This window comes from Musca vetustissima, unplaced genomic scaffold (assembly GCF_032173495.1).
Source record: "Musca vetustissima isolate MV318-11 ecotype Yass unplaced genomic scaffold, APGP_CSIRO_Mvet_v1 utg110061, whole genome shotgun sequence".
NCBI lineage: Eukaryota > Metazoa > Arthropoda > Insecta > Diptera > Muscidae > Musca > Musca vetustissima.
The window spans coordinates 75,314-89,006 of NW_026872468.1; the positions used below are offsets into that span (position 1 = coordinate 75,314).

General features: G+C 32.9%; 1 protein-coding gene across 1 annotated transcript; it reads left to right on the forward strand.

The window, feature by feature from the left end:
• Positions 1-1,195: 1,195 nt before the first annotated feature.
• Positions 1,196-2,584, forward strand: LOC133321932 (uncharacterized). Its single transcript, XM_061531040.1, has 3 exons — positions 1,196-1,743; positions 1,855-2,321; positions 2,391-2,584. Exons 1-3 carry the CDS (start codon positions 1,196-1,198, stop codon positions 2,582-2,584), a joined length of 1,209 nt encoding a protein of 402 aa, XP_061387024.1.
• The last annotated feature ends 11,109 nt before the right edge of the window (positions 2,585-13,693 follow it).

Consider the following 13,693-nt stretch of genomic DNA (forward strand, 5'->3'; position numbering starts at 1 on the left):
TATATAAAAATGTTAAAAAAAATATTTTAAAAATAAATATTTTTTTAAATATTTAAAAAAAATTAAAAAAATATATATTCAAAAAATATTCCAAACTTTTTTAAAGGAATTCTCCTTCCAATTAATTAAAAATTAAAAAAAATTAGAAATATTTTTTATATAAAAATTTTTATAAATAAAAAATATGAAAACTTTTCTTTAGAAAAAATCTCCCATCAAATAGACAAAAATTATAAAAAAAATATATTTAAAAAACTTGGAAAAAATATTTAAAAAATTTGGAAAATAAAAAAAATATATAAAAATGTTTAAAAAAAATATTTTAAAAATAAACATTTTTTTAAATAAAAAAAATTAAAAAAATATATTATTTAAAAAATTAAAAAAAATGAATATTAAAAAAAAATTAAATTTATTTTTAAAAAAATGTACTCATCAAATATATAAAAAAATTTAAAAATACTAAAGAAAATATTAACAAAAATTAAAAAAAAAAAAATATAAAAAAAAAATGTAAAAATTTGATTCCAATTTTTTTTTTTCAAAAAATCTCCCCCTTCCTCCAAAAATTAAAAAAAAAGTAAAAAAAAATCCTGTTGCTTCTCCGCCCTTCGGATTTCCTTCGACCCACTGTGGGGTAGTTAATCTTGCATGAAACCCGAAAAGAATTGAAATTTTAAGAATTTCTGTATTTTTTGCCAACTCAGCAGGAATTTTTTGTTGCTTTAGGATTTTTGTCGTGTTTTGGTATTTTGTTGTTGTTTTTGGTCTTTTGCAAAGCTTAAAAAGCTTGTTGCTGTTTGGCTGCATTGAATCCGCCCAATTATTAGGCTTACGACCTGGGGTTCTTCTTTCAATTTAAAAGAAAAACAACAACACAAAGGGTAGACACACAGCCACACAAATGAAGAAGAAAAAAATGCCGAATAGAAGAAGAAGTTGATTTTGCGCGCTAAATTTTATTTTTGCGGATTCACATAAAACTCGTTTGGCTTTGGCTGATTTTGTATGCCAAACATGAGGCAGACACTCAACACAAAAATCTTAAAATAGCCAGGCAGACAAAAAAGCCTTTTGAGGATTTTTAACTTTTTCAAAAAAAAAAAAAAAATACAAAAAAATCTGAAAAATTTAAAAACCGGAATTTTTTTATTAACCTCCACCTTTTCTTTATATTTTTCTCTTCAGCTTCAAAATGTTGAAATGGGCGGTAAACGGGCCACGCCACACATATATGCAAAGCACGGAACACTTGAACCTGGAACCAATGATGATGGAACCAAATTCAGGGCTCTCACAAGCCCAGAGAAGACGTCTCAAACGCAAATCCTCAGATGTTGGCTCCCTCAGGTCACGCACTTCATGGCATGACAAGGAGAATCAATATACCAGCACACCTTTGCACCCTACCTCGCGTAGCTTCAATGATAGCCCCTCACGGAAATTGGATAGCCTTAAGGATTTGAGTAACATTTTGGCAGAACCTTTGGCCTTCCACTCGCCCAAGAGGTTGTCACTACACAAAAGTTCCCCCAGCCTTTTGAAAACACCCGAACCTCAAAGTCAACCTCTAAGATCTGCCATGCCAGCGAATTATGCCTCCACCCTGCCTACCTTTGATGTGGAATATTCTCCCTGTTCACTGATACCAGGACCGATATTGGCTTTGCGTGGGGTGGGTATACCCGATTCCTATTTTGAAAAGCCTCGATATATTACACCTCAGACACAGGCCAAACCACAAACTCCCACCGCACCAATTACCACCACCACCGCCACACCTGCCCCTCACCACCTACTCAATGAAAAATCTCTGGAAACGAAAACCTTCCTCAAACCGAAATCTCTTAACTTCAAATATCCCCATTATTTGGAAGAATCTTCCCTAAGCTCCTCCAAAATGGGTGATACCACGCTGGAGCGCATGATCGATGCCATTTTAGAAAGTAATCGGAAACAGGAAAGGAAACAACAAAAACAACACAAACATCATGCAACAAATATGTCACCCTCCTATACCCCTGCCGATGATCCGGCCAGTGATTTGCAAGAGGTATGGGATTCTGAGAAGGCTCGCTACCGACAAAAGGAACAACAATTCCGTTCAAAGTTGACCAAAAAATGTCTCTTCAATGAAAGGGAAATTTGTTCACCAGAACCTGCCTGCCAAGAAACTCCAGCCCCACAAGAAATCCAACCCTTCCAAGAACCTCAACAACAACAACTCTCGGGCCTCTTGAGGAGACAAAGGGGTGTAAGACGTAAGCGGAAACTGGAACAATTTAAGGCCAGTGTCATAAATTCCGCCCATAAGCTATTAGGTAAATCTGGTCTCCATCATCCCCAGACACCTCTGCTGCATTCCCACAATCTGAGAAAGGTTTTTGAAGCCGAACTGATACATGATGAAGTCCATCCACAGAAAATGATGCGGAATGTTAGTCCCGATAGTGGCCATAATTCGTCAAGTGAATATGAGGAGGAGGGGGAGAATGAAGATAGCACCTTGGAGGCGGATAACAAAACCCTGGATGCCACCAAGAGGAGATTGAGTTTTTCGTTAAATAAATTAAATGAAAATTGAAGAGAGAGAAATTGAGAGAGGAAAATATGAGAAAAGAGAATAATACAAATTATAAAATAAGGAAAACATATGAAAGAGAAAAATGTGAAAAAGGAAAATCAGATAAATGAGAATTAAAAATGTATGACAGGAAAAAAATTGAAATTAAATCTGAAAGAGAAAAATTTTAAATGAAATTTTTGAGAGAGATTTGAAAATGTAAAGAGAGTAGTTTGTACATGACGCAGGATGCTTCCAAAGCGCTACAATTTATTTATTAGATATTATTATTATTAAATATTATAATTTTTTTTTGTAATTTTTTTGTATTAAATATTTTTTTATTTTGTTTATATTCAAAAATTATGTCTACCATTTGAAAGAAAGATTAAGAGCTTTGTTTTTTTATTGCCTTACAAAAATACCTACACCCACACACACACACTTTGTATTGAAATTTTCAAAATTGCATTCATTCAAAATAATGTAACTGAAATTTTTCAAAACCAAAATCGAAACACATTTTTTTGTTATTTTTTATAAAATAAAATAATTAAAAAAACAAGAAAATTAAATAAATTTGAATTATTATTTAAAAACTAAGGGTATGGGCATTTTTCCAAAACAAAAAATTGATCGGAATATTTTTTTCCAAATTGATTAATTTTTTTCTTAAAATAAATAGGACGAAATTTTTCTTTTAAAAAGTTGTTCTGATAAAAAAAAGGATTTTTTTCAAAATCAGTAGTGTTGGCGGTTTATTTGGGATACCATTTGTATTTTGTTTTTGCAAAATAGTGGCTGAATAGTTTGTTGTTTTTATAAAAAACAACTATTTATTAGTGGGGAATGTATGGCATTGTCCGCCGAGGGGTTAAGGCAGGGAAGACTATAGTTTCGGATCTCGCCACTGATCCTCATCAGTTCCCTTAGTTTTTTGTTGGGATATTCTCCCCAGAAGCTATTGCTTCTATACAAAAAAACTTTTAATACCCAAATGTCTCTTGTAACAAAGCGAAGTACTTAGCTGACCAACGACATAAACTGCATGAGAATTTCGTTGGAGCCTCACTTCGAGGTTAACAAGGCATTTACAAACAATACACCTTTCCCACTTTCAAAATAAAAAAATTGGTCGGATTTTTTTCTTAAATAATTTAATTGAATTTTGTACTATAAAAAAAGGGTTAAATTTTTTTTCTAAAAAAATTGGAGGGATTTAAAAAAAACTTGGTCTGATTTTTATTAATTGTTAGAATTTTATCTTTAAAAAACTTGTCGGAATTTTTTATCTTTTCAAAAAATGGGTCGGATTAAATTGGTTAAATTTTTTTATTGGTCGAATTGATCCTTCGTATCAAAAGTAATTAGATTTGTTTTCTATAAAAATTGGTCTGATTATTTTAATTTGTCGATTTTGTTTTTTAATTAATCTGTACCTTTTTGTATTCAGGAAAAAATTGGGTCGGAATTTATTTCTTAATAAAATTGGTCAATTTTTTTCTATAAAAAAGTGTATATTTTTTATTAAAAAAAAAAGAAACTTTTAGAATTATCAGCTTTTTTATTTAAAATAGTTGGTCTGATTTTTTTAAAAAATGGTTAAAGTTTTTCAATTTTTGGATTTTTGTCTTAAAAAATTGGACTGATTTTTTTTTTAATTGGTCGGATTTTTTTTAAAAAGGGTCTGCAATTTTTTATACTGAAAAAAAAATTGGTCGGAATTTGTTTCTTAAAAAATTGGTCGATTTTTTTTCTTTAAAAAAGTGGGTATTTTTTTCTTTAAAAAAACTTTTAGATTTTTTTCTTTCAATAAAAATTGGTTGGATTTTTTTTTAATATTATCGGTTTTTTATTTTAAAATAGTTGGTCTGTTTTTTTATACCCTTCACCACTCTGTGGTACAGGGTATTATGTCTTTGTGCATATGTTTGTAACAGGCAAAAGGAAACGAGATAGACACATGGTTCCTTTTGAGAATATGCATAGAATCACTTTCTGAGTCGATTTATGCATGTCCGTCCGTCCGTCCGTCCGTCTGTCGATGTAAAATTGTAAACAAAATACAGGTCGCATTTATAAACCGAATTGGATGAAATTTGGTATAGGTCACTTATTTGGTCCAAGGGCGAACCCTATTGAAATTGGGAAAAATCGGTTCAGATTTAGATATAGCTCCCATATATATTTTCGTCCGATTTAATGTAAATGGTGCACCAAAGTCTCTATATATCTTTCGATTTGCACGAAATTTGGCACAGCGTAATGAATTAGGTCTAGAATGATGTGTGTTAAGTTTTGTGAAAATCGGTTCAGATTTAGATATAGCTCCCATATATAGTTTCGTCCGATTTAAGGTAAATGGTACACCAAAGTCCTTAAATATCTTTCGATTTGCACGAAATTTGGCACAGCGCACTGAATTTAGAGTAGAATAATGTGTGCTATGTTTCGTGAAAATCAATTCAGATTTAGATATAGTTCCCTATATATTTTCGTCCGATTTAATGTAAATGGTGTACCAAAGTCCCTGAATATCTTTCGATTTGCACGAAATTTGGCATAGCGTACTGAATTGAGTCTAGAATGATGTGTGCTAAGTTTCGTGAAAATCGGTTCAGATTTGTATATTGCTCCCATATATATTTTCGTCCGATTTATGGTAAATGGTGCACCGAAGTCCATATTTATCTTTTAAGTTTAGAATGATGTGATTTAGATATAGCTTCTATATCTGACCAAATGAAAAATTTAGTATCGGTTGCAGAATGACATATTTATGGATCCAATTTAATTTTACTGGTCCTTTAAAAATGCGATGTCTTTTAGGATTCATCTGTTGAATGTACCCAAAGTGGTGAAGGGTATCATGTAGTCGGCCCCGTCCGACTTTACTACTTTCCTTACTGGTTTTTATTTTTTCTACAAAAAAAATTCGAAGTCCGCTGTGGACACTATAGCAAAAAAAATTCAAAAAGTCCGTGAGTACTCTTTTTTTATAGAAAAAATCTGGCAGGTTCCTGAGGACATTTTTTGTATAGAAAAAATCCGACAGGTCCCTGAAGGCACTTAAAAAAATTCCGAAGGTCCCTGAAGACATTTTTTTCCGTAGAAAAAAAAATCCGACAGGTCCTTGAGGACATTTTTTATGTAGATTAAAATTCCGTCAGGTGCCCGAGGACATTTTTTTATAGAAAAAAAAATTTCAACAGGTCGCTGAAGACATTTTTTTCTATGGAAAACAATACCTGAGGGCACTTTTTTCTAAAGAAAAAAATTCCGACAGTTCCTAAGGCAACTTTTTTCTATAAAAAAATGTGTCGTCAGGGACCCTCTGATTGTTTTCTGTAGAAAAAAGTGTCTTCGGTGACTTTTGAATTTTTTTCTGTAGAAAAAGAGTCCTACGGGACCTTCGGATTTTTTTTTTTTTGTTTTTTCAATTGTTCAATTGGACCCTCGGATTGTTTTCTATAGAAAAAAAATGTCTCCGGTGAACTTGGGAATTTTTTTCTGTAGAAAAAGAGTCCTACGGGACCTTCGGATTTTTTTTCAATTGTTCTAACTGACCTTCGGAATATTTTCTATAGAAAAAGGAATCTTAACAAATTTTTTATAGAAAAAGTGTACTCAGGGACCTTTAAATTGTTTTTCTATAGAAAAACAGTGCCCTCAGTAACATTCGGAATTTTTTCTTTTATGGAAAAAAATGTCCCCAACGGCCTTCGGCCTTTTTCGGTAGAAAAAAGTGTCCTCATTTAACTTTGGATTTTTTTTTTTTTTTTTTTTTTTTTTTGGACAAAAGTCTCATTGACCTTCCTCAGTTATCTTCGGATTTTTGGATTCGGATTTTCTATAGAAAAATATTTGTTTTTTTTTAAGTTATTCCAAATGTTTTAATTCTTTTTTTATAAAAATCTATTAGAATTAAAAATTTGTTAAATGTACGTTACATTTTATTCCCTCTTTAGGGATATCCTTTTTTATCCTTAAACTATAAAAAATAAAACAAAAAAACAGCAACTCACGACACCTGTATCGTTTACGCTACAAAATTCCGTTACACCCACATCCTGGAGGATATTTTCTTCGACAAAACGTTGGCTGTCACATTACAAAAAAAAAACAACAACAACAAGAAAAACAAGCAGAAAAATTATGTAAATGAAGAATGTCCTGTCGATCAGGATAGCACTTAAGCAGAACTAAATTATGCAAAATAGTAGCTGCGACAGTCGACAGCAGGAGTAGTCGAAGTGGTAGCCGAATAGTTAAAAAAGGAGAACATATGGAAACAAACAGGAGTAAACAAGGGACCAAACAATTTTATGGGACTGCATACATTTTTGAGTGGAGGAGTGTGGGGAACAGGTGCTGACATAGAACCAAAACAAAAAATCCTAACTCCTTGTTAACAAAAGGGTAAGAAATTGATGGAAATCGAAGTGATATGGAAAATAGGCGGTTGTTGCAGGTGAATTTTATTGTTGATACGAGGGGAAAGAATTTCGAAGGATTTTTTTGTTTGTTTGTTTCTGAAGTTGACAGCTGTTTTATGGAAGCTGTCACCAAATTTAAAAAAGAAAGGCTTGAATTTTTATTTCCTTTTTTGAAAGTCCTTTTGAAAAAAAGCCTTTGACTTGCCTTTAATTCAAAATCCATTTTGCGCCAAAAAAATTGTTGAGCCACAAAGCCATCCACATTGTTGTTGTGTTCGAACGTCCTTTCGTTGCTCTGTGAAGTGCCGAAAGCAAGGAAATGCTGCAATGCAAAAAAATCGAATACCAACACTCGTCGCACAGAGACGCCTACCAAAGGACATCTGTCTACCGAACAGAGCACGAGTCAAGAGCCAGCTACACGTATAAGGAAGCAGTTATGCAGAGTGTGTGTGAGAGTGCCTGTAACTGTAGTAGTATCTCTGTGTGCCTTTGTGTGCGTGGGACGATGCCAGGCATTCGTTCGAAAAAAGAAGACGTCGTCTTTAGGACAATTTTGAGTTTTGTTCTGTTGGGCACAAAAGCAGATCCTGAAAGAAAAAACCGGCAGTTGTAGGCGAACAAAAGGACCTCCGTTGCAAAGATGGTGATGATGATGTTCTTGATGATGACGCTTGGGCATAAAACAAAAGGATATTTTGTAATAGGTTGTATAACAGTTATGAGAGAAAGGGAGAGAGACAGAGAGGGGGAGAGACAATGAAAGGCAGTTGTTTGCTTCAGTTTGCGCGCCAATCTTTTGGAGTCCTCACAAAAGGACCTCAAAGAAAAATAAATCACTTAATGAAATGAGATTTTACAACGATTACAATTTTCTACTTATCAAAAAGGTAAAATCTTGATAAAAACAACAACAAAAACCATTACAAAGGCATTAAAAACTATTTCACACATGTCCTGACCGATAACAACGTTGATATCCTTCAAAAAAAAATAAATAAATAAAAAGAATGTAGATCAATCTTTCAGTGATCGGAAATGACATTAATCAAAGAATGACAAGGCAAATGAAAAAGAAAAGCGACAGAGAAAATAAAGAAAAGGAAGAAAATGAAAGAAAACAGCAACACCTTGACCTTAAAATACCACACAAGTCCTTGATGAATGAAAAACCTAATATCCTTAATTTTGTTCTCCATTCATCACCTCACTTTTCCTCTCTCCTTCTCCGGTGTAACAAATTCCATTAACCTTGTCAAAAATTGGAACAATCTTCCGAAAAAAGAAAAGTCATGCCTTAAAAACAGGATACCCAACAAACCTCTGATACCCCTGGAGAAGTCTTTTAAATTCACTCAGCAAATCAAAAGGATATTAAACGGATGCATTTTTTTGCAAAGTCATATCCTATGATGCGAAACTGTAACAAAATCTTGGCCATGAAGTCCGCTGTAAATTGTACCTGTTTTGTTTGCCGAACAATAACACAGGACTTCCTGCGGTTTTCGGTAGGCCTGTTGGGAAAACAAAACAAGCGGGGAAAATTGGGTGAAAGGAAACAAAATGAAATTATGAATGGTAGAAGAAGTGAATAAGAAGAAGTGAAGGAAGTGTTGAAAATGAAAATCAAGGACATAGAAATTTAAATGTTAAAAATAAGAAATATCAGATCAATTTTTTTAAACGAATTTTTTTTTTAAGAAAATTATAAACAAAAATCAAAAAATTATTTTCCATAAAAAAATAAAATTCCATACAAAAATACACCCATTTTTCCCAAAGAAAAAAAAAACAGTAAGTAGTAAAGTCCGACTGGGCCGACTATATCATACCCTTCACCACTTTGGGTATATTCTACATATGTATCGTAACCAGGGATGGTCCTTCGGTCGTCGCTTGATGCTGACACAATAAATCGGCCATATCTTCAAAATTTGTTGAGATTTTCGCTTGAAGTTTTATAGGGACATTCTTCAATTAGTGTAGGTTCGAATTATATGAAGACACAATTAAAATTTTCGAAGGATATATAGGGACTTTGGTGCACCATTTACATTAAATCGGACGAAAATATATGTAAGAGGTATATCTGAATCTAAAGCGATTTTCAAGGAACTTAACACACGTGATTTTAAACCTATGTATAAAGGGACTTAGGTGCACCATTTACCTTAAATCGGTTGAACCTATATATTGGAGCTATATCAAACTCTTAACCTATTTTCACGAAACTTAGCACACATAATTCTAGATTTAATTCAGTACGCTGTGCCTAATTTCGTGCAAATCAGAAGATATATAGGTACTTTGGTTCACCATTTACATAAAATCGGCGAAACTATATATGGGAGCTATATCTAAATCTGAACCAATTTCCACGAAACTTGGCACACATCATTTCTAGACTGAATTCAGAACGCTATGCCAAATTTCGTGCAAATCGAAAGATATTTAGGGAATTTGGCGCACCATTTACATTAAATCGGACGTAAATATATATGGGACCTATATCTAAATCTGAATCGATTTTCACGAAACTTCACGTACGTCATTCTAGACCTAATTCATTATGCTATGCCAAATTTCGTGCGAATCGAAAGATATAAAGGAATTTTGATGCACTATTTACTTAAAATCGGACGAAAATATATATAGGAGCTATATCTTAATCTGAACTGATTTTCACGAAACTTAGCACACACCATTCTGGACCTAATTCAGTACTCTATGCCAAAATTTCGTGCAAATCTAATGATATATAGAGACTTTGGTGCACCATTTACCTTAAATCGGACGAAATTATATATAGGAGCTATATCTAAATCTGAACCGATTTCCACGAAACTTAGCACACATCATTCTAGACTCAATTCACTACGTTATGCCAAATTTCGTGCAAATCGAAGGATATATAGGGACTTTCGTGCACCATTTACATAAAATCGGACGAAAATATATAAGGTATCTATATCGATATCTGAACCGATTTTTCCCAATTTCAATAGGTTTCGTCATTGGGCCAAATAAGTGACTTGTGTCAAATTTCATCTAAATCGGATGATAAATGCGACCTGTACTTTGTTTACAATTTAACATCTACAGACGGACAGACGGCAAACGAAAGATATTTAGGGACACGGACATGCATAAATCGAATATAGAAAGTGATTCTATGCATATTCTCAAAAGGAACCATGGGTCTATCTCGTTTCCTTTTGCCTGTTACAAACATATGCACAAAGACATAATACCCTGAACCACATGAAGGGTGAAGGGTATAAATAGTCGTGCTGAAAAATTTCAACCATTTTTTTTTCACGGAAAATTAAAAATTAGGAATTTTTGTATAGAAAAAAATTCTTCAATAAAAAAATAATTTCTACCAATTCTGCGGAAAAAATCCTGTGAAGAAGTTTTTTTTTTATTTACCAGGAATCCTGAATGCAAAATTAAAGCCACTTAGGTTAAGGTTGGGAAAAAAACTTCAAAATGCCAAAAATTTTGTTAGATATATTCCATTTGCAATACCTAACATCCCAAAAGAAGTATGAATGTATGTACAAAATTCCAAATTCATATTGTGAGATCTCTATCATAATTAGAAGAATTTTTGCTGAGCCCTTTTTTCCTGTGGAAAAAAATCTTAGAAGAATTTCTCTCCTTTTTATGACATTTTTTATTACAGCATATTTTGTCAACAATCTCACCTTAAGTTTGAAAACAAACTTTCTTCCAAAAAGGAACTTTTATGAGTTTTCAAAATTTTTTTTCGTCATAAAAATCAAAATTGTAATAAAATCCTTTTTTTGCCCACCATTAAAAAGAAAACGGAAAATATCCCATTTTAATTAAAGGAAAATATTTGGCCCAAAATTGTTCACAACAACCCCCAAATAAAAAAAGGATATTCAATCTTTGTGATAATTTACGGCAAATTAAATAGATCACATTTGACGGAATGTGAACCAATAAAAAAATAAGCACAAATAAAAATATTGAAAATAAAGAGTGGAAAAAACTAAAAACCTTTTTTCATGACATGACATGCCTTTTTTTCTTGAAAAATTTCAAATTACATGGCATTACACCTAAAGGGAGATCGAGCTGATGTCTTGGCAGCTGCTGAGATGTTTGCCTTCAATGATTTGTGGAATGCAAATTATAAGAAAAAAATTGACTGCCAGAGAGATTGAGTGTCTGTGAATGTCTTGAATGTAATGTTATCCTTTACAAATACAGGCACACACAGCCAGGGTAGAAGCATCACTACCCATAGTCAGTTACTACCAGATCAGACCTAACCACCCAGACACAATATTTATTATGCAAATTTGTTTTTCATTTAACTTTTCATAACTTCTTGTGTTAGAAAAGGGTTAATTCAAGGAAATTAATTCAAGGACTGAACATCCTTTCTCCGAAGAAAAAAAAAGGCTCACGATGCACCATGTGCATCCTTTATTTTCTTTTCGTGTGACTATGACAAATCAATAAATTTTTCACATCTCATCAATTGATTTCAAATTCGTTTTATTTTTTTTTCCAATTTAAAACGAATTAGCATAGGAATCTCATCAAGTTCGGCCATAAATTAGGAAATACAAATTTCAATTTTTTTGGCAAAAAAAAAATTCAAAGTAGGTAGTCTAGAATTTTTTTCTTAAGACAATTTTAAGGGCGATTAAAAAATGTCACCCAAGTTCGGTTCGTTAAAATTATTTCAAATAATTACAAGACAATTTTCTTAATTTTCAAAAAATTGTCCACCATCTTGATGGTTATCTTGACAGAGGTCAAACACACACACACACACACACCGGCACCTTCGGCCACGTGTGTAGGTGTCCACTTTAATTGAGAACATGGTGAATTACCCGCCAGTCATGCATTGGAATTTTCAAGAGAGGGAGAGAAGAAGAAAGAGAAAAGGAAGTTGGTTACAAGAAAATTGGTAGAGTTATAATTTTAATTGTTTGGTTTTATTGATGGTATCAGTTTCGAATACAGTTTTTTCTTAAACGCAAATTAAACAGTCATTAACCTGAACTCCTACAGGTATCTGGGGGGAAAAATTACATCAGCTAATCAAAAAAAAAATTTATTTCAAAAAAATTAAAAATAAATTAAAATTATCAAGCCATAAAGAGAAATTATTTTTTGATTCAAAACAAAAATAAATGACATATTTTTCAAAACCAAGGAGTTTGGTCGTAATCAAGGTATATTAAGAAGGTAACCGTATCAAACCAGCTGATGGTAACATTATATGTCATAACAATTTGTTGTTGTTTTTGATTTTTTTTTTCAAACCCATTTCGAAACAAGAATTTAAAAATTGAAATATATTTGAAAATAAAGAATAAAAAAGGATAAAAAGGCATACCGGTAGGCTATGGAGATGATTCTTTAAGAAGACAATGGAATCAAAAACAAGACTTTGGGATCGAAAAGAAGATTTGGTTCGATAGGACGTTTTTGTCTATATTATATATTGTTTTAAAACATTTCATGTGAGGGCATGATAAAACTACGTAAAGAAAGCTTAAATCTTGTTATCTCTCACTACATCCGATGTCACCAACATTATCACATTTAAGGCGCACTTTTGATGTATTTTTCTACTCAAAAATCAGATATTTACACAACTTATTTTAAAAATTTTCAATTTTCAAAAAGTAAACAAATATTTTTCTTTTTTCAAAATGCTTAATTGTGATTGGTTGAATTTAATTTGCTTCGAGTTTTTTATGTCACGGCGAAATTAGTATTATTCGCCTGGTAAACAATTTTGACATATCATGTTCCCAATTCGCCGATGCGGCTACCTTGTATATCTACCTTGGTTTGGTCGTAAGTCGCTCGAATTCGTTCGTTTAGAATTTTACAAAAACAGGCTGTAAAACCAGTGAGCGGAGCAGTATAGTCGGACGGGGCCGACCATACGATACCCTACACAACTACCACGGAACTCAAATTTTCTGCGGATGTTTATTTCGAGACTTGGCAATATTTCGTGATATTTGCACCCTCTTGCCCGATTAGAGGTAAACAGCACCTCTTCCTCACACTTACATATTTTCCGAATATTACGAGTATTCAGTACAGCTATTGTCCAGATTCTCTTCACCGTGGGTTGTGTTGTGATGTTCGGCTTTCATTTGAGGTCTATAGATCGTGAAAATAACACAAAAAATTAAGTTTTCGGTCCACTTCATTCCAAAATTATTATCTGATCATCACCGAAAATTATAGGCGTTGTCCTTGACCATAACTGGAACCTCATGGAACATTTCAAAGCGATCAGCGCTATAGTTCCGCTCCCCAGAGTGATAATGGGTTACTAAATAATATACGAATACGGAGATACCTGTAAATATTTAGGTGTAACTCCCACATCCGAGCACATACAACAATATAATTGGTCAACCACTGCTCTTGAATATAATATCAACTTCTCGGGTCTATGTCCTTCAGGGGTAAATATATACGCTATAGAATACAAATTTTGTCATTTTTCACACAAAAGTCAGGGTCCATTTGACCCGCTAAATATTGACCGATCTCTCCCCAAACAGGCATGCTTATTCTTTGGCCCGTTCCGCTTCTCCATGCAAATTTTCACGATGTTAGGACCATTGTTGCGGCCTCTGGAGCGACCAGAAAGACCGACAAAAATTTAGTATTTGGTCCATTT

Excerpts from the sequence above, each read along its gene's own strand:
- LOC133321932 (XM_061531040.1), top strand. The coding sequence starts at position 1,196 with ATGTTGAAATGGGCGGTAAACGGGCCACGCCACACATATATGCAAAGC. Across the intron at positions 1,744-1,854 it reads CAGACACAGGCCAAACCACA|CAAATATCCCCATTATTTGG; the intron begins AACTCCCACCGC and ends ATCTCTTAACTT. Across the intron at positions 2,322-2,390 it reads TTCCGCCCATAAGCTATTAG|CCGAACTGATACATGATGAA; the intron begins GTAAATCTGGTC and ends AGGTTTTTGAAG.